Consider the following 27,663-nt stretch of genomic DNA (forward strand, 5'->3'; position numbering starts at 1 on the left):
GATCCTTTTTCCTCTCCCAAGAACATGTGCGAGCAATTTGTACAACAAATGTTGGTTTTAGACTGTGTTCCTTGCATACTAGTGGCTTTCTGGAAGAAAAAAAAGAAACATGCAGGCCGCCATTCGTTAGTAGTTGAAAGCAAAGCAAACAAATTAATTAACACTATCTTTACATGGTGGTGGCCAAGGAAAGCAGGCGCTGAAATGTAACACCATTACCTAAATTCGCATGCATCTGTCTGTGTCCCCCCCCCCCCCCTTCCCACCACCTCCCTCCCGCGCAGCCTCCCACCCCCTCCCCAGCGCACACGGCGCCCTTGAACAAGACCGGAGGACCACCTGCGTGAAAGAGGAGACCCTCTCTGTTATGTCTCTGCTAGGGAATGAAATAACACGGAATCCAGCTCTGCAAATAACTCACAGTGAAGATCATTTTCCACATGCTGCTTGACAAAAGGTAAAATAAGAACAGATGATCTCCTTTCTCGTCTCTCTCTTTCTATCTGGCTGGGAGTTTGCAGCTCTTGCTCTGCAGCTTTTATGCTCAACAGTCCCTGCGCTCTGTCGTGCCGCTCTGCCCAGCAGGCAGATGCACGGCTCTGACCCCTGTAGTGGCCTTTGTTAAGCATGGGGTATAAGATACAAGCCCCCATTGCTAATATCCACCGATATTTACTCAGCGATTTTTTTTTCCATGCCCTCCCCTGGCTTAGGTTAAGAGGGGTTTGGAGGAACCTGATCCCAGATCTGATTATTACGTGTGGGCCATCAGGAGCAGCAGGAGGCCTTCTTCTAAACACAGCATCCCTGACAGGAGAGGAGCTGCACTATAACCAGTAGATGATAGCTGGGCCAACTTCTTCTGGGGGACACGGCCCATGAAGACCACCTCCTTCGTGGGCGAGAAGGCAAAAGGCTGAAATGAGACGTCTGGTCTACGAGGGATTTCTGTGATAGGCGTCACTAACTGCTGTCGCCTAGCAACAGAGCCGCAGTTGGACACGACGTGGACGTTTTAAAGCCCCTCGGTATTTGAGCATCAGTATCGTACAGCTGTTCGGTTGAGTTAAAGCGTTTCGTCGCTTGGCGACGTTACCTTTTTGAAAAGCTGTTTGTCACTGAAGCACAATGAGTCCTGGGATAGGTTGGCCCGGGAATGATCCACCCGCTGGAGTAGGGGTGGAAGGAAACATTTGTCAGCTGCATTTGGAGGACACTGCAAATGGGACAGTCTAGATGCGCTGCTGTGACACATCATACATTGATGTAATTTGGCTGACGCTTTTGTCCAAAGCGACTCACACTTAGTACACTCAACATTTATGAAGGGCCATTTAGGGGTTCAGTATCTTGCCAAGGACACTTCGGCATGCAGATGGGAGAGAGTGGGATTTGAACCGGCAACCTTCTTGTTGGAGAGAAACCACTCTTACCACTAGGCCACACCGCCCCGCAGTCAGTGTTCAATGCAATCACCCAAGGATGCGGCCCCTGAATCGAGACACAAAAAGTACTTATGAGACTTGGATCAAGAGACCAAAACCATTCAAATAACAAATATGAAAGTACACAAATTTAAGTGGGAGGTTGGTCAGAAGGTTTCTTTAAATCTGGACAGAGCCAGACGGACTGTTTCCAGCCTTTGTGATAAGCTGCAGACATGAGAGGGAAGTCTATCTTCTCATATAACTCTCACCAAGAAAGTTCAAACCCCTCTCTCACACTGTTGAACTGTTTCTTTAACAACAACTGTGACTCTGCAGACACGCACCTCCGGCGCGCTCCATGCATAATCGAAACCAACACCTCTCAGTCTGCGGTGTAATTTGTCCGAGCGGACCTTTGGCTCAGCCGCTCCGGAGAGGACACATGTGAAGTCTGTCCAATCCAAATAAACAGGTGAGGCTCCGATTAGCCCCCAATTCCCACTGCAAGTGTAACTTCATTTTCAATTTCGACTCTCTCGCTGTGACTCATGGGAGAGCGACTTCAAAGCTGCAGCCGTGCACTTGAGGTCATTATCTTCATGTCTAAATCCTCTGCAGGTTCTCGGCATATGGGAACATTTTAACTCTGCATTTTTATGTTTTTGGTGTGTGTGTCTACAGCCATAAATCTGACATGTCAACTATAAAATAAGGCTGAGCAGCCACAGATGTAGCTGTAATACCTACCAATAAATGCATAAATAAATAAATAAAATCTTAGCACCTCTGTACTTTTTATTCTAGCATTCAGTAGCCATTGAGATTGATTTGTGTGTAGAGGAGATGGATAGTGAGCGAAAGTCAGAACATGAAAAGGGGGTTTTGGGTGTTTCCTTTTTAATTTTCTATCACCGTTTTGATTGCTCGCTCTCTTTCTTTCTCTCTCCTATCCATTCTTTAATCGCTCTCCTTCTTTTAGCCTTTAGCTGAGACGAATCCTCCTTTCATCTTCCTCTGCGGCGAGGCCCCGGTGTCTGTTCGCACAAAGCCCGACCATCCCTGACTCCTCGTCAACCCCTTGCCCAATTCATCAAGCGGAGGCCCACGGGGCATTCATCACCCCCACCACCTTTCATATCCCGCACCAGCTGAAAGCCACTGTCCCTCCTCTGACTTCAATGCAGCCATGACACACCCGCAAGATTTATAGTGGCATAATTAGTAGCAGTGAGAAAAAGGGCCCGCGTGCTTTGGAGGGTCAATCGTGCTGTATCCCAGTCGGAGGAGCCCTGAGAGCCGCTCACATATGCTTCAAAATAGATTGCACCGCCACCACAAAAGTTGATGAATTAGCCAAAAAACAAGGAGCCGGGAAATTCATCAAGGCCCGACAGCGACATCAATACAATCGTACACACTTTGGGTCGTTTAAACAGGCTATTCGTCACCATTCACTGGAAGTGAGGCACGGCCATAAATCCTGTTTCTGTGCTGGGGAAGCTGCTGCTGCCTGTGATGAGCAGCACTGAGGTGAGAACTCCCCCTCAGGACGGGGGTTTCCAAAAAAAGCTATGGGGAGGTCTAAAATAACCAGCCTAATAGTTAAAGTGTGTTATTGATGTAATCAGGCCAACCCCTTCCACCTCGTCCCGCTGTCACTGATATCTCAAGAACAGTGAACTAATTAAAACACTCCTGCAGAGTGTTTTCATGTCAATCCTCACACAGAAATAAAGCCTTCGCTAAACAGCTGCATTTCTCTTTCTTTTCTTTTTTTGCTGCACAAGTTGGGACCTGTTGCCACCATTGTGCACCGAGATGCAAAATCCCCATTCAATCATAAATTTGACCCATGTGTCATTATTCCTGCTGCGGCTTCTCTCGCTGTTCTCTTTCATGTGTGCAGCAGCTCATTGTGCACCTGAAATATAAAAAATGTTGGACCTCAGTGGAGAGACTTCTGCTTCAGCTGAGGGGGGGGGGGGGGGGGGGGGGGGGGCAGATGTGAAGGTGTTTATCAGAGCTGGGAAAAGAGCTTTGCATTGACGCTCAGTATTTAACTTCATGTATGTGCACTCATTTGACAGCTACAGATTTTTTGACTTACTTCTGAAAATTATGCAATAACTTATACTTACATATACTTATACAGTATACACATATCACATTGGTTTTACTATTGCATCCACCAATGTATATAGTATCGCATAGGATTTCTTTATTGAGTTCATTTTTAGCTCTATTTTATTTTGTTTGATTGTATTTATCCCTCTCTTTATACTTTATATTTTTAGAACATTGCAGTTATTGTTGAGCTGTGCTTCTCGTCCACTAGCGTCATTGTACCACTGAAAAAGTCTCTCATCACCTTTCAGGTTGTTTTTTACTCACATAACAAGAACATAAACTACACAATAAAAGTTAAAATGAACAGTTATACAAATTATTGTGCTCGTTGGGCCTTTATGCACAATTTGTGCTTCTGAATTTAATATTTTTACTGATTACTTTTACTTATTTGAAAATTATATTTTACATAAAAATAGTATTTATATATGAGTATATCTGTGGGGAAGATTAAGTGTCCCTGCTTGATAGGTGCTGGATCGATGAGAACAGGAGATCGGTCAAAATCGCAGATATATTTTAGTTCAACTTATTCATTCAACACCAATATTCACGTTTACATTGTATAATTAACAAGTGAAGCAGTGGTTCTGTGTAGATAAGACACAATAAGGCAGAAAACAGTGTAAAAGGATCATCGTTGATCAACTTTAAATAATACACAAATACTTTTTTTCAAATCAAAGTTCGAAACTGTTTTATACAATTATAACTTGTTAGCTTTAAGTTGAAAAAAAACTAATTTGTGTTACAAGTTGAAGCTCTTTCCTTTTACAGAGCAAAAACAAGTCATTTATCAGCTATATATTCACAATGCTGAAAGTAAAGAAATGCAAACTTCTGTAAATAACTCTCATATCCAGGATTTTCTCCATGTGCTGCTGTCTCATGTTTTCTGAGTTACATAATTGCTGCAGCAGCTTATTTAAAAGTTTCTGAAGATTAATGTTGAAAACTTTTTTTAAAAGCCCATCTAAAAACATTTGATCCAAGCTCTTCTGGAGTCTCCCAGAGTTCAGCAGCAGTCCGATTTGATACCACACGTCATCAACATTTGGATTTTCCTTCTTTCCCCCCCCCCCTCGCCGTGGTTAAACTGCTGGTTTGCTGGAGCACATTGCAAACGTTGTGCAGAGGGGCGAGGAAGCACCTGCTTCCAGCGAGGAGGTGGAGAAAAGGCTCTCATGAAAACGTCCTGCCGCTGTGGTTGGCACTGGCACTTGTGCGTGAGACCGGTTTGCTCTGAGATTACGCACAGATTATTTTGATAATCTTGCGGGGAGGGAAACGCTCACCTGATACTCTGCGGTTTTCCTGTAACCCCACCACCCACCCCACCCCCTTCTTCTCTCGGAGTGGCCGTGGTGTGACCATAAACCAGTCAGAGTAAATTATGGATCGCCTTTGTGGTGCAGTGGTTTGTTACAGTTTATGATAGATAGAGCTTCTCAGCTTTGTGTCAGCTGCTTTTGTTTTGTCTTTTAACAATGATGGTCTGTGGGTCTGTCTCGCTTTGTAATGCGCCACAAGCTGTTGCCAGCAGAGCTCCCTGCCCCTGGAAAGACCGTGTGCCTCTGTCAGAGAAGGGAGCGCAGCAGCCATGAGAGGACCCGCACTGGGCTTTTGCGTGATCGGAGGATTAGGTGCAGCTTTCCACAGAGCGCAGTGACAGACAGCGGCATCACCAGCAGCGAAAAGTTGGACTGGAAGTGGCTCCACACGTTCAAGTGAGGGAAACTGATGCGCGTAAAGAAGGGATGCCAGCCAGGCGTGGCTTGTGTTTGAACATCCAATGTGAGAATGCGTGGGGAGTATGTATATAATAAGGGTCTTTCCATCTGATGAACAGAGATATCAAACTGATGATTAAAGCAGAGGACGATCAATAAACGCAAGAGGACTGATTCGGAGGAGCAGCGGCGCGCCGGGTGTCCCTTTGGCTTCGTGCGTGCATGAACCGGACTTGCGTCAAACTTTTCTCCCGCTTCGAGTCGCCCAAACCTTTTAAATGCCGTCGCTTAATCTGACAGCTGTGCACACCATGGCGGAGGTCGGGAGCTTTCTGGGGACAGTCGACTTGGATTTACAAACCTTTCCTTCGGTCGGGATAGTGCCCGTGGTGGAGGCTCCGGTGGGGCTGAATGAGCGGCTGGGGCAGATCGAGGGGAGGCTGCAGCGGGGGTCGCCGACGGATTTCGGGCACCTCAAGGGGATCCTGAGGCGGCGGCAGCTCTACTGCAGGACCGGCTTCCAGCTGGAGATATTCCCCAACGGCACCGTGCACGGGACACGACAGGACCACAGCAGATTCGGTGAGGCCACGGTCCTTTTTATGTGGTTCAGAAAAGTTGAGAATGCTGCGGATTTGATCATGTGTCCGTCTTGGTTCACCACCACTGACTTATTATTATGATTATTATTATTTTATTATTATTATTGTTGCTATTATTATTATTGTTATTATTATTATTGTTATCACACACAGTCACTGACAGACATGTCTAAATGAAAAGGGTCGAGCTGAGGCCTCCAGTGCTCCTGGGGGAAGCAATTATCCTTATTACAGAATTTCATTGCAGATTTAGGTGATTTACGAGGTGCAATATATATCCAGCGCTATCAATTTAGATAATTCTCTCTGCTGTCAATCTCAGACTGACTTTAATTAAGGAGCGTGTTTCCCCCTGCCGCACTTCCCCCTGTGAGTACAGCTCCGTGCGTCACCGTCACCTGGAGGCGCGCAGGAGGAGCGGAGCCGCGCATCTCTTTCCCCTGGAGACCGCCGCCGCCGCCGCCGCGTGCGTGCGTGCGTGAGGGGCACAGGTGTCTCCAGCGCTCGTGCTCGGAAGATTTGGTACCATTGATGCAAATGGGGCGAGGTGCGGCTCGCGGGACAGCGATAAACACATGAGGTCGGGGGGGGGGGGGGCAGACGCGCACATGTCCCGCGCCTCGTGTCCGTGCAATCATGTCGCAGGTGCAGGCGGAATACCTCCAGATTAAAGCATGACCAGTGCGGAATTCTGGGAAGGTTTTTTTTTTTTTTTTTTTTTATGTTCAGACGCGCAGCCAAAACAAGCCGGTTTACAGGGATGGGTGGTCCGCGCGTGTTTGTCTCTGGCTCCACTTAAGGTCTTTGTCAGAGCTGCGAGGAGCGACGTGGCTTTGATTAAAAGGAGGAGGGGAAAAAAAGAAGAGACACTCTTCTTTCGCCCCGCAAAAAAAATTAGAGGGATCGTCTGTGTCATCCTCTGGCTTCGGATGAGGTCGAGGAGATGGGGACCAGGTGGCCTCTGCCAGGCGGCTGCAGCCAGCTGGATCCTCTCTGACTAACCTCGGCATCATCACAGCAGCCCCGTGGCTTTTAATTTCACCGGTTGTTTCCTGGTCTTTGAACTGTACATGTTCCCCCTTCGCACCGGCTTCCTGTGAGTCAGCAAACAACCGTGCCCACAGCTCCCAGTCCTAGCTCTGTATTAGAGGCCAGTTGGAATTCCCAAAGCCAGGATGAACAAGTTTATAGACAACCACAGCCCATTATGACAGAGTGACGCGATGAATTGAGCAAGACTTGAAAAGAAAGCGACAAACCAAAGAAACCCTCCGCTGGTGCTGCACATTGGTCTTTCCTGTTGTAAATGATGACAACATTAAGACACTGAATGGGAGCGTGGACTGGGAAGAAGACTTTGGGTTTCCTTAGAGTGCAAATAACCCAGACTAAAAACTGATCAGATGGCAGTGGACAATTTGCAAATGTAGTACGATTTACATACATGTATCTGCTCTAGTCGGCTGAGGAGGCCACTGTGTTTGTGGGCTTCATTGACAAATTTGTGTGTGTGTGTGTGTTTGACCTCAGGTATCCTGGAGTTCATCAGCCTGGCAGTGGGTCTGGTCAGCATCAGAGGGGTCGATGCTGGACTCTACCTCGGCATGAATGAAAAAGGAGAGCTCTTTGGGTCGGTGAGTCAACCCACCCACCAACCCCTCTTTTATGTACACCCCATGCATGCAGCCTCTCGTCCACAACTAGTCTGGCACAAGAGAGCACACGTCAGTAAGTAGTGGGCTGTCAAAAGAGATGTTTCCAGGAGCAGTCTGAGGGTCCGTCTGTTATCGAGGTTCCCATACGTGGCGGATGGGAAAAGCCGCAGTGAGTCAAAACAAGTCGTCCGGGTCTCTCTCACACTCTTGAGCCGCATGCCTCCCTCTCCCGCTGCTTCCCTTCATCACAGAGGGACGAATCGAGACACTAGATTGAACTTCCAGACCACAAACAACAGCCCCAGTATCGAATAAAAGAGTACAGAGGTCCCCATGTGTGAAAAGGATTCAAGGGAAAAACCTGCTTTCGGAGAGCGAGCTGACCTCATCTGAGAGTTTTGAGAAATGCAGAAATATTTACATATTTTCCCCAAAGTGGAGACAGGAGCGCTTGGACGTGTGCGGAGGGCGAGTCCAGTGGAGAGGACGTCTCCGTGCACAGCTGGACGGCACTGTTAAATATAGAAGAATTATTTTGTGTTTTTCCACAGTGATTGTAGTTTCAACAGAACATCTGTTTTTCAGGGGGGACGCGTTGTGTGTGTGTGTGTGTTTGTTTGTGTGTGTGTGTGTGTGTGTGTGTGTGTGTGTGTGTGTGTGTCTGTGTGTTACTCTTTGGCTGACTTTCTCTCATATGTGGTCGGTGTCTGGGGACAGGGGAGGGGAAATGGAAGAGATAAAAACAATGAAAGGGAAGTATGTGAGGGTTACCTGTATCAGGTGTCCCAGGGCATTTTACCTGAGGGCCCCTCAGAGCTCAGACTCCCCCCCCCCCCCCCCCCCCCCAGCTCTGAATATTTCCAACAGAGGCTACTTTTTAAGCACGGCCATTATGTCGAAAAGTGCAGATATGGTTACTGCTATCAGAGTCTGGCATCCCGGAGCCTTGACCCCTGCATTGGGGAGGTGATGGTGGGAGGCCATGATTTGGTGGGTCGGGGGGGTGGGGGAGTAATTGCACACCTGAATAAGTCACATGACTGACAGAGAGGGCGAGATGTAAATATATATGTCTGAATCTGAGAGGGCCAGGAGGTGGGACGGGAGGGGGCTTCCGGCCCACAACCACCGGACCTTGACGAGCTGTTGATCCGATGAGGTTTCTGCGTGTGTGCGTGTCTATTAGGATGAAGCTGGCCTAGTCATGTGCCCTCGGGGCTGTGTTTACAGACAACAGCTTCACCACGCAGCCGCAGCCAAGCAGAGCCTGACAGCCAATCAACACAATTACTGCTGTAATAAAAAGCAAGACTCTTGCACAAACACCATAAAGTGTGCTAAAGGCTAAAAGATCGACCGATGGCGAACATTTATCTCCTTCGTAGCCCCAGGAAAAAAAAATAAGTTCAACTCGTGTGTACATGGGGACAGCGGGAGGGAGAGACTGTTTTGGGACACCCTTCAGTTTTGAGCCTGGGTCCCCAGTGATACCCTCGACTCCTTGGAGTTTGTGGCCGTCTTACAGAGCAGCAGAGACTGACCGGTCCTGGCAGGAAAGCAGCTCTTATTGTTCTCTCCCAGTCACTCAGCCAGCACACTCTCACCTGTTGAACCCGCAGCCATCGCTCCTGCTGCGCCATCAGTGAAGGCCCAGGCTGTGTGTGTGCTCTTGTACAGCTATCTTTGTGAGGACCACTTTGAGCCTACAAGCTACAGAGTGAGGATATTTTGGCCGGTCCTCACTTTCTGACCCACCTTTTAATGGGCTGTTTAAGGGTTAAGACATGGTTTTAGGGCTAGGGTTAGAATTAGGTTTAGGTTAGCGTTAGGGTTAGGCATATAGTTTGGATGGTTAGGGTTAAGGTAAGGGGCTTGGAAATGCATTATGCCAATGAGTGTCCTTAGTAAGATAGAAGTATAAACGTGGTGTGTGTGTGTGTGTGTGTGTGTGTGTGTGTGTGTGTGTGTGTGTGAGAGGAGCCTGTACTCCCGTTCCCTGTTCTAATTGTAGCACATGCAGGGAGGGAAATACTTCTCCATGCACAACTAGAGGTGAAGAGGTCTGAGGAGTAAGTGTGGGGCGTGAAGTGAAAAGCCGCCTGTAATGACTTCCCCTCGTTTGTCATAATGAGCTCCTGTCTAGATGAGCTTCTGCTGCTTCACTTCAGCTTTTGGTGCAAAGGACCCAAGGAGTTCACGACAAACACAAACAGGTCCGTCAGAGACGGGGAGATCTGCGTGCAGGGCAGCGCCGTCCATCTCAATCTCCGCTTGTGTTCCCTCTTTAGTGTCTTTCGTTGCAAATGTTCTTTTCCCTCGCTCAGGGCCGTGCGGGGCAGGACCTCAGCACCTGACTTACGTGTTGTTTTTTCTCTCCTGCAGAAGAAGCTGACGGCAGAATGTGTGTTCAGGGATCAGTTTGAGGAGAACTGGTACAACACCTACTCTTCAACTCTGTACAAGCACACGGACACGGGGCGCTTCTACTACGTGGCCTTGAACAAGGACGGCTCGCCCAGGGAGGGCAACAGGACTAAGAAACACCAGAAACTCACCCACTTCTTACCCAGGCCGGTGGAGATTGAAAAGATCCCGCAGGCCTACAGAGACTTATTCCAGTACAGGTGACCAGAGCTGGTTCCACCGGGAGGAACAGAAGTAAACGAGGAGGAGAGGGGGGGTGTTGTGGATATTTTGGACCCGGTACAGAACTGTTCACCCTCAACACCCGCTGAGGTCACTACGTTTACGCCTCAGCCCACTACAAAGCACATACGGCACTGACATAAACTTTGTGCCAATCCTGGATGTCGCTTCTTTGCTTCGGTAGTGGACTTGCGACGCCGGCGAGGACAGAGAGTCGTCGTGTAAAACCACTACGGACATGGGGACAAATGTGGCCCACATGACTGCCCAGCTGTGGGGCAATCAGGTGCCACGCTTCTCTAAATAACCACTTTTTTTTGTTTTTTAAAGGTAAATGCATAGATACTGAAAGGGCGTGCAGTGACGAATGGAGCCGCGAGGCACATAACCTTGGGGGGGGGGGGGGAGAACCAAAAGTTGGTATGAGAAGGCAGGACAGATACTTAGCTGCAGAAAGGAAACAGAAAGCACTGCAGATGAAACATGGCCCGTTTGTCATGCTCTGTACGCAGTCATGGTAAATGTAAGCGAGGGCACATTCCACAAACACAGAGATGGATGGATAGACGGAGCGTGGCAGGTTTGGATGGTCGGGCACCAGAGCGAACGGGAGCAAACTGTTACAACGGGAGCTTTTATTGAGTTGTCCTCAAAAATCAAAGATGAAAGCGGGGACGTAAAATCTCTGATGAATGTGTGACAGATGAAAAGAGCACTTACTGCACATCCCCAGTTCCCAGCTGCAGGCCCGCTCGGTCTCCCATGCAATCATCAGTCTAACGATCGCATTCATCACGTTTAGATAAAGCACGGAGCGGCGTCTTGTAGGAGTTGTATGCGGAACAAACGATGAGGCTCGGGACAAAAGCACTTCTCTGACTGTGGTTGAAAAGAATGACAGATGAGGGGGGTGGTGGGGGGGGGGGTCTGTGACTTGTAATGTTCGGAGTGTCAGGAACATTATTAAAAACGCAAGCAGCTGAGGTGTACATATGGGTGATCCTATTTATGAGATGTACAATATATTTATTTTCTACCTATAAAGTATAAATATAAATCTATATATTTATTTATTGCAAAGACTTTATTTTGTAATGAACTTGAAGTTATCTGGACGGTTAGATTCTACTGAAATTACACCAAAATCAAAAAAATCAAAAAAAAAATGTTATGAAGAACTGCAATGAAAATGACAATAAAATTGTCCTGCTATCAAGAACTCATTGTGACAGACTATTTTTTCCTTTGATTAAAACCTGATGTACCAATTAAAACCAGAAATAGATATCAATGTGAATGTTGCATTTCTTTCCTGGTGTTTCCAGCCATGTGCGCGGTGCAGTGCTGTGAACAACTTCAACATGCAATTTTGTATTTACATTCAAGGTCCCCAGAGGATGGACCCTGTTGATTTTGGTGTTCCCCTGACTTCTCCTCGAACACCAACATGATGTGCTTTTTTCACCTGATAATTAATTCACTTCAAAGTAGCTTCACCTCAGAGATATCTCTATTGAAATGCCATTATTATGCAGCTTGCCCGTTGTTGTATTAAATGTAATGTCTGTAAAACAGTGACCATGTGGCATTTGCGAGAAAATTGGGTGAGAAGTTGCAACACCCGTACAAGCCAGAGCCAATTTGCCCTCACAAACCCTTTACCCAGTAATGTGCACAGGCCCCCTCTGGCTCCATGAGGTCTTAATCAGCCCACATCTACCGAACAAAATCAGACTCTCTGTGCAACTGGATCCCGACTCCTCCGCTCCTAATTGGCTTTACACATCAGCCTGGGTTCAGGGCAGCGATTGGTTGTTGCCGGCGGGGGCCTCCCAGACCCCGTCACGGCGCAGTCTGCACCGGGGCCGTCTCAACGGACAGAAACAGCTGCCTGCTCCACAGAGAACCACCGGGGTTGTGCTGCTGCAAACGTGGAGTGGTGGTAATCTGGGGCTAAGAGGGGATGGGATCAACATTTCAACATCTGCAATAGTTGTAATGTTTCTCCACTGGCAGATATCTGTAAGCTGTGAGAGCAAGCTCCCCTGGGGGGAGGGAATGGAAAAGTCAAAGACATGCAGGGGAAAACCCTGGCAGACTGAGAAATGAAAACAATACCGGGAGAGGGAAAATAGATGAAAGATTGAAGGGAGAAGAGAGCGGGACAGAGGGTGTGAAACACTGGGACACCAGGATGGATCCGTCAGCCGTTAAGGGGTAGCACTAAATTCCTGAATGTATTTGTGTTTGTGCCAAAATGAGAAGAAACATACTGTTCTCATGTGTGTATAGGAAATATGAGGCTGGAGACAGTTAGCCTAGCTTAGCATGGACCCTGAGAGCAGAGGGGAGTAGTCTGGCCCCAAACAATGGCAACATAAATCTGCCTACTAGCTCATCAGTCAACACGTTGTAACTTGTTTAACCTTTAACATGAACCCAACTGTGTAGATTTAAAGTTGTACTTTTACATGGGGACATGTAGTTCTTCATCAGAAACAATGTCTCTGTGGAAGCAGGAAGATTTTGTGACAGAGCCATGCTAGCTGTTTCCAGTAGTTTGTCATTATACTAAACTATTGTTCTTTTTATCCACTTCTGAACAAGAATGTGATAAACATTTTTACACACAACATATTCCTCTTCATTGACTGTATATTTAAAACCTGACACATACTATCCTCGATATCTGGAAGGCTTTGTTACATGTCGTCCCTCATCTCTCTCGACTGTCTAATAAAGGCAATAGAAACAAGCCCCTAACACTACCGGGCAATATTTGACCATGACATTTTATATATTCTTAAATATCTCGGTCAGTATAAAGCTCAACAATCCACCATCAGTCGTGCTTCAGATACGTAATGATACAGGTGTGTAATAAAAAGTTTGTGGAAGACCTTCAATAATAAAAACAACCAATAACTGAATGCCAACATTCCCCACTATAAATTCAGTCAGTGCAGAGGAATGCAGAGCACTTAAAAAAACAAATAACTCAAACACGGGAGTTGCTCATCCTTTTGGTCACTTTATTAAATGTTATATTAAATACTTATCAAGATAATAGCAGATCAAATTCATGGCAAATCAACTTGGTGTATTATCTAACATAAGAACATTCTTAGAGGAGGGCAAAAAAGTTTCTCAACACTTATGAAATACACCTTGTGCGAACGCAGGAGCCAACTACAGAAGTGGGCTTCTCTTCATGAAAAATGCACATATTCTTCATGTTTAACAGCTACACCAGTTTAAGCATTTAGAAGCAAGAATGTGCCAAAGTAGAGTACAGGTAGTCTGGGAGTCTGCCAGCCGAGACTACAGTATCCAGGAGGATGGATTCTCACAAAGCAGACAACACTCGGCAGCCCGATACAAGAAGATTTCCAATCTTTACTTCTTCCTGTCACGTCCAACCTTATCAAACACAGACGAGTAAAGGGAAACTTTTTGGGCCCTGGGGTACGTGGCTGAAGTGGTTACGCTTTGCGAGACCCCATCAGTCACCCAAGCTCGGGATCAACACAAGTGGAACATAAACGATGGACAGGACACACAGTGCTATGCTAGACAACACATGACGGTGGGAGTGAGGTTACGAAAAAGAACGGGCAGGCAGTTTTGAACAACAGAAGCATTCCATTAACATGTTCAGTGACAACTTACATAAACACTTAAAAGCAAAATAGAAAAAGGTTCTGAACAAATCTCAAAACTTTACAGAGTTTTTTTTTAGGAAACTAATATATAATAAGGCGAAAATTGTTATGCTTTTTTTCAGTTTTTGTCAACTCATCAGTTTCTTCTATTTGCCAAGAAGAGCAGGACTTTGCAGCACCAACAGCTGTGGGTGATATTGGTGGAGGAATCTACTGGTGCTAATAATCATGTAACCCTAACCCTTTACAGTTATGGAGTCCTGTCACCAACGACACTGGTCCCACTCAGTTTAGTTAGGCATTTAAAACAGTATAAAAAACTGAGTTTAAATTATATGGAAACCCTCTTAAGGGGGAAACAGAACAATGCTTAAAAGCATTGAGGGTAAAACTTGTTCGTCTTTAAATACATGAAAAATGAAGATATAGAACTTGAATAACATTAAGGCGGTATATACATTTTTTTTCCTGTTAAACATCCTAACAGATCTTTCACACAGTCATTTATACATTATATTCCACTTCCTCTCAGTGAACTACAGAATAAAGGACTGAGAGTCTAGGCCAGTTGAGGCCCCAGCGGACAGCGGCCTAGTCTCAAAACTACTCCACCCTCTGCTTGGTGCTCCGGTTTGCTTTGAGCGCTGCTCAGTTACAGGGCCATGCTTGGACTGGGCCACTGGGAGCTGGCTAGCTGTGTGGGCAGGGGGTGGGTTGTGGGGGCTGAGGAATAGTCCCTCTGACCTACAGGCCCTTGGAGGGCCCAGGATTCTTGCCCATGCTTTGCTGGCCGTGAAGCTGCTGGTAGAGTCCCAGCAGGTCCATCTGGTTGAGCCCGCTGCCTCCCATCATGCCGTTCTGCAGGGCCAGCTGGTTCAGGTAGCTGGCCTGGTTAGCCATGGCCAGCTGCTGCTCCTGCACCTTCCTGTTGGTGATGAGCTTCTGCACGAACATCATCAGCTGGACAGAAAAACAAAACAGAGACAGACAAATTAACTACAAATAACTATGAATGACTATTGTAGTGAAATAACCACCAGCTGCAAACCTCACATGACCTGAGCACATGTAAGGACAATGGAAAATAAAAGCAACACACCAGAAAAAAATCAAATATGACAAAATAATGATCTCAAAAGGTACAAAGGAATGATTCATTTAATTATTGACTTAATTATAAGCTTAAAAACACAAGAATATACAAAATATGTGTTAAGAAAAAAACAAACCAAGTTCATCGAGTTAAGGCAGGAAATTCCAGAAGGTTTAAAAATGCAGTTACTATAAAACCCGAATTTACAAACAGCTGGTGATCAAGCTGATTTCTTCTCAGTTCCTCAACAAAGGCTGGAAAGTCACGCTAAGGCACAGTTTGTTTTTCTCAGGACAGTACTTTGAGTGATGAGAACATTTTTTCAGTTTTAGTCAGACTTCACAACAACAACTCTACAGCTGATGTCTGAGGTTGATTATAAGTGTCTCACAGATGTAGTCAAGGTTAACTAAGCGCTTGTGAGGGGTCAGAGAAAGAAAACTCAGATACTACTACCACTGCAGACCAGGGGGATTTACTGACCTGGAAGATTCACAACAGCCTTGAAACGATTAGGTTTTGATCGCATGAATTGAATTGTCGTCTTTTTTAAAATCTTTATACATTTAGATCACAACCTCTTTGGCTTGTTGCAGGGTGAATAAATAAATACTGCTACCTACTTATCAATTTTTTAATTCAGTATACACACTGCATTTACTTTAAACACCATTAACAATATATTGTTTTTGAAAGTAGAGTAATAACCATGTGGATTTTTCGGCCCAGTTCCACCCACAGTTATGTCTTTGTGTGTGTTTGTTAGTGTGTTATTGAGCAGGATTACATAAAAACTGCTCGACGGATTACCATTTTTTAAAGAATAACTTATTGACCTTGATGACACAAACACCTGGCATGTTTAGGGGACCTATATGTATAAGTGTGTGCAATTAGGTACAGATGAAAATAAAAATGCAGATCTAGTGAATTTAGGGAACATAAGTGGACTGTTTGGCCTTGGCGGAGGCATGTGCTCTCTAAGTGCCCCACTAGTTTCTGGTGAAATAGTGACAGCAGACAATACACTACCAGAGCCAGTTCTTACCGTCTGCTGCCTGGTGAGAACATCCCTGTAGACGGCTTCCCTGCGCTTGATCTCCTGCTCCACAGTGGCCTGACGTTCCAGGGACATGGACTGGACCTGAAACTCTGTAAGCGCCGGGTTCTCCTGCCACTGTTGGGAGAGACGACAGCTCACATACATTAACTCCAGCCCCCATCGCAGTCATAATACAGCTCAGTGACAGAAAAAGAATGCTTCTTTGGACTGATTAAGACTCTTGCAGTAAGAATAACTATAAACAAAGACTGATTTAGACGCTGGGCTGCACAAGTGTTGACACTCACCAGTCTGGAAATGGTGTCCTCCAATGGCTCCTGTGAAAAAGTCTTCAATGCATTTGTTGCTTCAATGACTTTCTGTCGTCCCTGGTTTATCAGTTCCTGAAGACAAATAAGAGAAAAAACTGACACTGGTTAAATAAAGGTAACTGTGGGGATTTGGTATTTACTACATGATGGAAGATCTTAAATCCAGTTGTTGACACTTTTGAAATTAACATTGAATCAAATGAGTAACTTCGCCATTCATAGGGACAGTGAATCGCGCAGCTCTTCACTGAGCACCCACAACTTTACAACAGGTGATTGGTTTCAGTGCTGTAGAGCCAAAAGGCCATGAAGATCACCTGCAACTACCAAATCAGTTTTTAATCTCAATACTACCAGCATCTCTGAACATAGGAACCATATACAGGCTGGGATTGATAAACAATGTGCTGACTAAGTAGCAAAGAAGTTATCAGGAGTTGGAGAACACACAGCTATCAAGGGTGTTAACATTAATATTCATCAGGGGGACAAAGACAGTATTCCAAACAAATACTAATCAGGCGGCTGTGGTTGAACATGGCTCACAACGTCACTCTTGGCCTTGCGCGATTCATATTTAAGTTAAGTCTCATCAAATATGAGCGGGTTCCTGATCTGACTGGGGAAATGGGGTTTACAGAGCAGCTTGTCTGGTCTTATTCCAGTAGTGTAGTATTTACCTTTGGCACCCCCCCCACAACACATTCTCTAAAGGGAGACAGCAGATTGCAGCGCACCCACAGATACCTGAGTAAAGGACATAATTGGTAGAGATGCCTGTGTGTCACGCTCCATTTATTGGATGTTTAATTTATTGGTAATTACAAATCATTTGTCGACATTAGCCTTTGCTGCATCAAACAGCTGGAACTGATGTGTCTCAGGACCAGCATGGTCCTCCCCCACAGAAATACACTCTTCAGGGGATTCAGGAGGAGAAACGTCCTCCACTTCTAAAGAGCCTTCTGTGTGAGAGCTGCCTCTAGATTCTGTGTCATGCACATTTTTTTTAAGGCCTAAAAATGTCACGACAATTACACCGTCACATTCTAACTCTCATCAGTCCTCTGCCCAGTTCCTAGCCTTTTCAAAATGATCAATGGGTGAAGTAAGGTCCAGAGCAAGGTGAAGTTACACTTAAAGCTCCAAATGAGTTTAAAGTCAGCTAGTTTACGAGTGTTTCCTTATTACAAAGATAGAAGTATAACAATATAATTTCTCACATGCCAGAATTGAAGATTGAAGTCAGCACTCTGTATTTTTTAAACTAATTATTTTTAAACTAATAACTTGTGGAATAACACAAATTGCCTCTTGGACTTTATGTCCTCTGTCAGTCAGATGAGCCACGATGTATAAATAGCTGCTGCCCCAGACATACAGCATTACAAACTGTTGGGTAGAGGAGTGGGGCAGACTGGGCTTGTTGGCTCGTAGACTGTTGTCACAATTAGCAGTGGGGTCTGAGGAATGTGGGGCGCCATGCCGTGGGGGAGGGAGAGGGGGGGGGGGGGGGGGGGTTTGAGGCAGGAGAGGGGCATGTGGAGCTCATTACTTACCTCCAGCTGCTGGTTGGTCATGGAGGCCAAAGCCGCCACGTTGTAGGAGAAGTAGTTGGGAGAGCCCATTTCCATTTGCGAGTATTGTGTCTGGTAGTTGGTCCTCATGGAGAGACCCTGTCAGATGAAAAACAGAGGAGGGAGAGAGGAGGCAGAGGGCCCCCCAGAGTCCAATGAAATAGATGATCAGTATACATCAATTAGGCAGGTGTCACCAAGTGCATGATAGGAGAGAATGTATCACTGTGGTCGACCATAGACGACAGCTCACTTGGCCTGTCAGCCTCAGTCAGTAAACTTGTCAGTAACTCTTGGCACGTTCAACGCACTTCACTCTGCAGGAGAAACACGATGTGTGATGTCAGCCTGCTCCTCTTGTATGAAATGTGTGAGTGTGTGTGTGTGGGGGGGAGAGCGATAGAGAGATAGAGAGCAGTGACCAGATGTAAACAGTCCTTTCCCAGTAATGGCCAGCAGGATACCAATGTTTGTGTGTAATTGAGCCTCCGCTGCAGATGGTTGTCCCGTGCCCTGTAATCTGGCCATCCGGTGTATGTGTATGTAGGGATGTGTGCGCGCATGTGCCTGTGTGTGTTGGGGCCAGTGGGGGTTGTTGGACCTGGTCAGAGACAGGTGTGCAGGCCTAAACACTACAAAACCTCAAAACAACCACAAAACCACAAACACCACACACACACACTTCAGGTTTGGGTTGCCATTAACAAGCAGCCGCCCTTGGACTTCAGCTGCATCCTCAGATGCTGTTCAGACCTCAAACATCTTTAGACAGTCACAAAATCATGACTTGACTAAATTTTGACAAATTGTTGTGTCAGAAATGTAAGACATGAGTCTTGTTGAGCTCTACACTGAGCTTGAGTCATCCCAGGTGGCTCCTGGGTTCAGTTGTGGGCACCTGATCATGTTCTCACAGATTTTTTGTTCCGTTTCCTGAGTTGCAAGTCTGATATTCATACACTTAACCTTTCCTGGCCACAGACGGCCAAACCCTTAAGTTGTGAAGACATTAGCAGAGGCCGGGTTATGTTCCAGTTGTTTCTCCTACAAATCTCTGAGTATACAACGTGAAGCTGAACAGCTTCTCATGGATGAAATTGAACACTTCTCCATCTTTTAATGTGTGACAGATTGCAGTGATGCGAACACAATTGAAATCCTCACATTCGACCTCAGCGCAGTTTTCCCTGCGAATGGGAACCCTCTGTTCTCTTGAAAAGCAGAGGAGCTCTGAGGGGAAAGCCGCTTAGGCACACAGAGGGCAGAGGAGGCAGTGTGTGTTGGAAAAATAATCATTAGAGTGAATTAGAATCTAGGATTACACCGGGGGGAGACCTGCTTCTGCTCGTTTACAACATTAAGCCCCCCCCCCCCCCAACACACATCTCCAAATAAAACCCACTAATTTGTCATTGATTTGTACCATAAGAAAGGAAAGGGATGCTGAGGGGACAATGCAGAAGAGAAAAATAGACAAAAGTGTAACGCAGACATACGAGTACGAGTCCCTAAACATCTATTGACCTATGTACTTAATGCTAGATGCAATTTGGAAAGCCTCAGTTATTTGTACCTGCTTACTCCACGTGATGAAAGGATTATACAGATACAACACAAACCCACACAAGAGGGATCCGCTCATCTTGCACTTTGATGTCAATAACATGGGGAATGATCAACAGAGGGGATAAACACTGTACGTGTGCCTTTGTTTTGGGAATGGTGGACATGTCACTATGCAGCACACATGTCTCTTCTGTGTGTGTTCTTTTCTCTTACCTTCTTCTCGGCCTCATACTCAGTCCAGGCAGCCTTGCGGTCCTCCTCGCTAAGGGCTTCCTCCTCCTTGTGGTCCAGCAGGGAGTCGTGCTCATGGTAACACACAATCTGGTCCTTATTGCTCTGCAGCATCTCAGCCAGAATGGGATCCTGCATTCGGGGAGATATCAAAAAGATTGAAAAGGGTCACAATGGGTTTACAGTCATCACTGGAGGGGTGGGGGGTCGATTTGGCTCCGGGGAAGCTTACGAAGGCCACATTGCGTTTTTGAATGAAAAAAAACAAAACATGTATCTACTTACTATCAGCTCAAATAGTTAAGGGGATATACGGATCGGAAGCAAATTGCTTAAAAAAAAAAAAGACTTATTGCACTTTGCAAAGCAACACATATGAACTGAGGAAGATCTTTGCTGTATTAAAACAATGTTTCCAAATAAAATGCTCTTTGATAGGCAGAGCACAGAATCTTATCAAATTGGAGTTTTGTCTTTGCTGAAAGTTTTTGGAGATTCACCTGAATGCTCAGATATCTGCACACTACTTAAGGGAAAAAATGTTCGAGTAAAATAACAGTGGTTTTGGACTCCTGCTCAAACCCAATGTTTAGATGTATGCCTCATTAAGAATAATTATAACTGTCTTTAAAAAAACAAGTTTTGAGCCTTCATTCAATGGTCACATGTGGATTGTTGGCAGGAGATGAGGAGAGAACGAGGTAAATCAAACATCCCTGAATCGAATCCAACACAACACTTGGAATAAGGAATATAAAAAAAAGCTTGAATTTCCTTATAAATTTATTAAAAGGACACGTATAAAAACCAAACCCAGTAAATAAGTAAAAAATAAATTTTGGGGTGGGGGTGGGGGGGGGGGCTGGTTTCCATGACTACATTGTTTATGAAAACAATACTGAGTAAAATTAAGAGAGCTGGGCCAGGCTCTACTCACACAAACATGGTTTGAATTACTCTCTCCGCAGCATGTTTGCTTTTCTTTGTCTCAACTTAGCTTTACATTAAACTGGAGCATTGCATTCTGGAAACAAACGTCATACAGAAGTTGCATCATTAACCTACACATGGACCAAGAGGGGCTCTGCATGTCTCCTCTCCCTCTCATTTCAAAAGGTGACAATAAGCTTGAAGTTGTAAACAAAATAAATCATGTCACTGGTATTGAGGAAGAAAAAAATAAATAAAACAGAAACAACACACTAAGAAATTAAGCAGTGATTGCAAACCTGTATTGAATAAACTGAAAATAAACACCAGGCCAGACGGAGTGAAACTGGATCCCCGAATGGGGGAGAAGAGAGCTGCAACAAAACTACACAATAACCTATTTTTAGGTTCTCCACAACTCCAGAGAACGGCAGCTCAGGTGGCTGGAACCAATAGGTGCCAAAGAGCTTCTCGTCTGCGCATCTATCAAACCATCAACCCGGCCAAGATCCTGGGCCCTGGATCTGATTCTGCTCCTCATTGACACATGTTTATGTTTCCTAGCCATCACACTCAATCAGGACAAAACCAGGCCACCCCTGAACAAGCAGACATTTCAGAGCAGAGGCACGGGCAGCTATTCAGCTGCTGCTTTAATCTCTAATTAGGACATAAAAGCACCGGCGAGCCTGTTGGCCTGACTCGGATAAAGACATCCATCATTGTTTGTTCTACCAAAGTAGGTGAGCACAAGGTCAAATGAAGGCCAGAGTAGATGCCAGAACAGACAATTATATTGGCACTGGTATAGACACAACATGCATCGTACGACACACATTGATTCGTCATAAATGTCCACCTCTCTGCTTTGTGACTGGCTTGGAGTCCTTTACGAAGGAGGGGGATTATGGCAGGTACATCCAACTATGACGCAGAAACAAAATCGTATGCATCATGGACTACAGACAACAGAAACTAACACTGTGAAAGACGTCCTGGTCGCTCCACTCAGCCCAAATAGTCCAAGCTTTGTTAAAGAAAGACTGTAATTTCATTTTTGGGGTATTTTAAGGTGATGATCGATTCATGTTGACAGGTCAGTGAACCTGCAGGTCAAATGACAGTACAAACGCTCCCACTGGAACAAACTGTATTCTGGGATACCCAAGAAATCACCACTAGTAATGGCTCAGGGGTGGTCCAGCCCATCTCCCATCCTGTTGCGCTCGGTGTGTGTGTGTTTGTGTCCCGAGCCAGAACTAATGATTGTAGGTAATCTGACCTGGGCTATTGTCATACTTATGGAGCTGCATGGGGAAGCCTATCGCTTTGCTGCATTTGGGCAGATGCTTAGAGATTGAAAAAGGTAAATTAACCCACTCATCTCGATTTGTATCACCCCTCTGAGACGGTGCAGGGTTGGTATTTCTTACTGTGTAAAATCTAGATAAGCGTTTCAAAATTTGGCATTAGAGAGCATGTATTTTTGGATGCAATATGTGAATGTATGGGTGTAATGCTGGAGGGGGAACCTATGTGTGAGGATGAGAACGATTTCTCTATTGATCTCAACTGATTCAGTCTCAGCAGGGTAATCATTGCCTCATAAGTGGCTTCACCTGACAGTAGACAAATTTGTGAAAGAATTGTTGTATAATCAAACATCCATAACATGAACCACGATATGAAGCACTTTCCTTTCTTTACATTTAGACGACTATGTATGGCCTTCTTAAACCCAATTCTTGTACAGACAGTCAATGTATTTTGAAAATATCTAACCTACCAGGAGTCCATAAGTGATGTAAAGCACTTTTCAAACTCAGCAGCTCTCACATCAGAGATGAAAACTTGAGGAGACTTTACTACTTGGCACAGGCACCCACACGTACTTTACCAGTAGACTGTAGGTGACACTGAACTTTAAAGGGTATGATGCAATTAAACACCCACCAGCATTAATAGCGGTGGGTTGTGTGCAGGCAGGATTTTTGCCATGTTATCAGATACTCTCTTGAGCTGAAAACATTCTCAACCATGTTAACCCAATTTCCTCTTTAGTGTGTTAAGAACACTTTCACTAGGCCTCTACAGTCGCTGTTTTATTTGTCATTGCCACAACAATAAACTTCTTCAGAGAAAAAGACTAGACAGGCATTAAATGTGCAGTAGGAGAGGAAATGCAGTAAGTTAAGAAGACAAGCTGGGGAAAACAGATGTTTGCTTGGATCGCCACACGAAAAGTTAGAGACCCGGAAGGGGACGACACGTTTCTGAAAGAATTCGAAGTGGCGGTGTCTGCTAGACACTGCTTTTATCGCACAGGTATGTTAACATAGCAACAGAGGGGGCCAAGACAGGAGAAATGAGAGTGGCTAAGATATTTGTAATACCTAAACATAGCCTGTCAAAACTCCCTCTCCCCCAGCTGCAGAAAAATGATTCACATAAGCCCATTGGCCCACTCTAAACAGTTCCTCTGCAGAAACTGGGGCGTAGTGCGGGACATCAGGAAGCCACCCCTACCCTCAGGACCGTGCTGTCTTTATACCCTCTAGGGGCCTATATACAAGACAGAGGTTTGATCTAGAACTCAGCTAGTTGACAGAAAACAAAATTGTGCATGTCACAAAACAAAGACTATAAAAATTCCACATTCCAATAAAAAACAGCCTCAGCTAGCAGCAGTAGGGGGCTGTGTTTCGAATGAAACTTGCTATAAGGTCCAGGCAGGTCAGGATAGATACTTGAGGGGACGGTGAAAGTATGATGGTGGAACTGTCAACGGAGGGAAAAAAGTTAAAGAAATTTTGTTTGGAATTAATCTGAAGTAAAAATCTAAATGTAAAAATCAGGCCATGTACTAAACAGCTGTTTCCCACAGGGTGATAATCCTGCAGCATAGAAGAGGTGGAGAGATGATGCAAAACCTTTATTTTACTTGGAAATAAGTTTAGGTGCAGACTTAATTTTACACTGTAGCTAAGATAAAAAAACAAAAAAATCGTAAGAGGCCATGAGACAAAAGAGTTAGCATGTTATTATAAAGGCAATGAATAAATAAAGCAACTAAAACACTGTAAAGAGTAATTAAGTAAGCTTTAAATTGCTCCGCATGTTATTCCAAGGTGCAGGTGCACAGAGACAAAATTGGAGTCGGTCTGTCATGCTTCTACATTAAAAGACCGCAACTAAGAAAGAAGGTAAAAAAACGAATCTAGTGTCTTTTAATCCAAAGTCAAAGTTGCAGGAGTAACAGCGCTCAGGTTTACGTTGATAATTTACTAATGATCGTAATAGTTTACATATAGCATGATAAATTCAAAAAAGGCCTATGGATAAATTGTTATGGTAGGCTGTTCCACCACCGTTATTTGGGCGACCAAAGTCCAATGCAGTTAATACACTAAGTTTGTGTTACCATGTACTTTACATGCATGGTTATTGCTAGTTATTTTACCTGCTGAGTGACAAAACGACAGCTGAGCTGAATTAAACAAATGTCCAACATAACAGTATTTCCTCTACAATCATCTATTTCTATGTTTGTGTTCAGCAACCACACAGAGATGAATCATATAAGGGACAGTCACTGATATCTTCAGTCAGTATTCCCAATAGACTGAGCGCTGCAAAGGAGGCCCATGGCTCGGTGCCTCGCTGTGACTGTCATTAGTGCTCTTTCCACCTGCAATGCAACAAGCTCGGGCAGGTTTCTGAAAGCTGGCAAAGAGCACTCTGGGAAGTGTGAGAAACCTATTACCAGGGTACAAGTACCTGGGGTAGGTTGAGGGTGGGTTCACCACAACACGTGTATCAGGATATAAGTCCTGGAACCTAAAGATTGTCAGTGACTGAATGCTGAAAGAGGATTTAAGGGGAGAGTTTTCATTCCAGGTCAAAGTGACTTCCTACCCCTAATGAGACAAACATGGTGTGGCTTATTGCTCCGGTCTGCTCCTGAGGTTCAAGTGCAACCTCGGTGTACCTGACTGAGTCTAATGAACACTGCAGCCATCACCTGCTGAGGGCACACACAGTGAGATACGCCCGCAGCCTGCCACCTTGAACGACAGTGTACAACGCAGCAACATTAGCAGGGAGCACTGCAGAGCTGTATAAAAAAATTCCCCAGACTAACATGCATATTGTCCTTTGTACACATGTCAACATTGTGCATACAAGTGATGAACAGGAAATGGGTAAAAGAGGGTGGGGAGTCAAAATCTCATGTCTGGGTTGCATGGAACTTCTTTGTCATTAGGGGGAAGTGAGCCTGCTTCCTTTGTCTCCAATTAGTTTCTCTGAAGAGTGCAGAGACATCTTTAAGAGGGGGGTTTAAATAATGACCCTTCATCATGCACAGGAGGCCAGAGGGAGAAAAAGAAAAACAACTTTACTGAGGTTGCTTTGAACATTAAGAGGCAGTGTGTTGAGTCAGGGCAACAGATGGTTGTGAAGATGGCTGAGTGGAGCCGGGATGGGGTAATGCTGGACAGGGGAAGAGAGTGAGGACATCAGCACAGACAAGTTGCAGGGGACAGGAAATAAAAGGTAAAATACAAAGTGATGGAGGCAAGTAATGACAGCAGTGGGATATAAGAAGCATAACAGAAGAGGAGGAAGGTGGAGTGATAGAGAAAACAGTTATGTGGTGAGATTTCCCTCTACATGAGCAGAAGGATGAGACAAAAATACTTAAGTTTCTTGAGCATAAATATCCACTAGCGCCTCAGTGGCCCTTCTGAACGCAAGTTTCACACCAATATGCCGTCTGTGGCTGAGAAAACAGCACTTGACCGGTGTGAAGATCGAATAACTCCTTCTGTGAAGAGCGCTGTTGGCTCAAAGGGATGGAGGGCATCTGACTCATCATTCCAGACGGCAAATTCCTTCCGTAATACTGCAGTAACATCATAGTCAACCCCCTGGCCAAAACAGGTCGCTTGTTAAAGAGCTTGTCAGCCTCTCCAGCTTGAAGACTGTGTCACATAAATGTCACTGGACTCATTAAAGATCATACACATCTAACAGGCCGGGGCTCAGTGAACACATCTTTCCTCTTCAAATCTATAAAAGTGCTCGCCTGCACTCTAAGTAGGCTACTCCTTCCTTGAGAGGAATATAGAGGATGAGAGCAATGATATCAGCTGCCGAATGAGTGGATTCACACAGTGCTTCTGCCTGTTAATACGCATATTAAGGGAACAGTGATAGAGATCTTTTGACAGTGTAAATGGAAAAAGTGATTTTCCATTAAGGTGCACTGAAAAGCCTCTTGAATGTCCAGTGAAAGAGCAACTGTTAGATACACAGAGTCTCTTATCCATTCTGTTTACACATTTCTGCATCGTAACCCGGGTCAAACCAAAACAAAGAGGTAAAACCACTTAAAATGATCCGTAGAAACCCCCACACTGCAAAAAGGAACAGGAAAGGATGGAACTAATTCAAAGATCAACAGAGAAGTAAAAGACTGCTAGGAATGAATGAAAACAGAAAAAAGGAGCAGGTTTATAATAGGGCAGCAGCAATGTTGCAATAAGAAGACTATTTAGTAAATAGCAGTAAACAGATAAATCAGTGCAGCTGTGTGGGGTTGGATGGCCTATGTAAGGGATGTGTGTTCTTATTAAACCGCAGGGGGCCCAAATAGTGACACTGCACCTGCGCAACGCAGAGAAGAGGCGGATTTAGGACTATGAAGGGAAACGAGAAGAAACAGAAAGATCCTGGAAAGGTCACCCAGGATACAAGCTGGCATTGTGTCTAAACAACAGTTTATCACTGAAGTGCTAAACTTCAAAAGAAAGAACACACTACTTGGTGCAAGTTATGGAAAAACAAGCTTGGCATTTAAAAAGGCATTTGTTGCCATGTTGGTTGATGGCTAAAAGACTCTTTTATTACTGTTAATAGGTTTCAGCTTGCTTTTCTGCATTTCCTTTGGGGTTCAGTCTAAAGAAGCCCGTGATATCTCAGCCAGTGCTTTGGCAAAGACCAATTAAACGTCTGACGTCTGCTCAAATTAATTTCTAGAAAATACATATCTCCGCATAAAAACATAAATGTGATGCAGATATGCATGTTTACCTTAGGGAGCATGGGTGTTGCCTTCTTGCTTTTCTTCTCTGAGGGATCATCCAGCATGTCTGGATCAAAGGTGTAGAGCTCGGCCAGCTCATTCATTGTAAAGTGCCTCTCGATCTGCTGCTGGTCCACAACTCGGAATGACAAGGACTGCTTGGTTACCTGCCGCTCATAAATCTTCTCCTCCATTGTACCCTGAAATATGAGAATGGAATGAGTGGACGGCCAAGAAAAGAAAACTAATGAAGGTCTACTTTCAAAGGAGCAAGTTACCTTACAATGTATTACTTTGTAATTAATGAGGGACAAAGGTAATGTCTCCTAAGCCACTGAGATTCTCTACATATTCATCAGTTTCTTTAAGAAACTGTGATTGTGTCTACTGCCTACCCCTACCTAAACAGGTCACTGTGTTATTACAGTTTGCTTTTAGCATGGGATAGGTGCTTTCATCAGTGCTGTGTAGGATTAAACTTACGTCACTAAATGTCCATTGAACTGTTTCCAGATACGGACAGTCTCAAAATCACAATGTGTCAAACACATGAACTGAAATCCTGAAGCAGAAGTTGTGGCTGGCTGATCACGGATGGTTTATTTTACATATCAGCACCACATCCATAAACAGAACGGCCCACTGAGCTCACCTGGGCAAGGAACCTGTAAACGTAGACGGTCTTCAGTTGGCCAAAGCGGTAGACTCTGAAGATACTCTGGACGTCGTAGGACGGGTTCCAGGAGGCATCGAAGATGATGACCCTGTTGGAAGCCACCAGGTTGATGCCGAGTGAGCCGGCTCGCGTTGAGATGAGGAACAAACGACCTCTAGGAAAGCATAAGAGAGGGAGAAAGCTTGCGTTACCATCTGTAGAGCATTTTTGCATTTAGATGAAGCTGAAATTTTTGTTTTACATTATCCCATATTCTTCTGTGCCGTTTCATATGAGGTACAT

The 27,663-nt window shown here is 45.0% G+C and overlaps 2 protein-coding genes across 4 annotated transcripts in view; one reads left to right on the forward strand and one right to left on the reverse strand.

Moving 5' to 3' along the window:
* The first annotated feature begins 5,143 nt into the window (after positions 1-5,143).
* fgf16 (fibroblast growth factor 16) lies at positions 5,144-11,392 on the forward strand. The gene is made up of 3 exons (XM_053429035.1): positions 5,144-5,866; positions 7,417-7,520; positions 9,924-11,392. Exons 1-3 carry the CDS (start codon positions 5,563-5,565, stop codon positions 10,167-10,169), a joined length of 654 nt encoding a protein of 217 aa, XP_053285010.1. The 5' UTR covers positions 5,144-5,562; the 3' UTR covers positions 10,170-11,392.
* A 1,813-nt stretch (positions 11,393-13,205) lies between these two features.
* Positions 13,206-27,663, reverse strand: part of atrx (ATRX chromatin remodeler) — a 31,106-nt gene continuing 16,648 nt past the window's right edge. For all 3 annotated transcript variants that reach the window (XM_053428262.1, XM_053428260.1, XM_053428261.1), the window contains exons 28-34: positions 27,358-27,535; positions 26,714-26,905; positions 19,673-19,822; positions 17,876-17,992; positions 16,293-16,388; positions 15,991-16,119; positions 13,206-14,809 (exon numbers count right to left, since the gene is read on the reverse strand). In XM_053428262.1, coding sequence (XP_053284237.1) covers positions 14,594-14,809; positions 15,991-16,119; positions 16,293-16,388; positions 17,876-17,992; positions 19,673-19,822; positions 26,714-26,905; positions 27,358-27,535 — 1,078 coding nt within the window. In that variant the 3' untranslated portion in view covers positions 13,206-14,593. The remainder of the gene's footprint in view (positions 14,810-15,990; positions 16,120-16,292; positions 16,389-17,875; positions 17,993-19,672; positions 19,823-26,713; positions 26,906-27,357; positions 27,536-27,663) is intronic.

This window comes from Pleuronectes platessa, chromosome 8 (assembly GCF_947347685.1).
Source record: "Pleuronectes platessa chromosome 8, fPlePla1.1, whole genome shotgun sequence".
NCBI classification, from domain to species: Eukaryota; Metazoa; Chordata; class Actinopteri; order Pleuronectiformes; family Pleuronectidae; genus Pleuronectes; species Pleuronectes platessa.

Excerpts from the sequence above, each read along its gene's own strand:
- fgf16 (XM_053429035.1), top strand. The coding sequence starts at position 5,563 with ATGCCGTCGCTTAATCTGACAGCTGTGCACACCATGGCGGAGGTCGGG. Across the intron at positions 5,867-7,416 it reads ACAGGACCACAGCAGATTCG|GTATCCTGGAGTTCATCAGC; the intron begins GTGAGGCCACGG and ends GTTTGACCTCAG. Across the intron at positions 7,521-9,923 it reads AAGGAGAGCTCTTTGGGTCG|AAGAAGCTGACGGCAGAATG; the intron begins GTGAGTCAACCC and ends TCTCTCCTGCAG.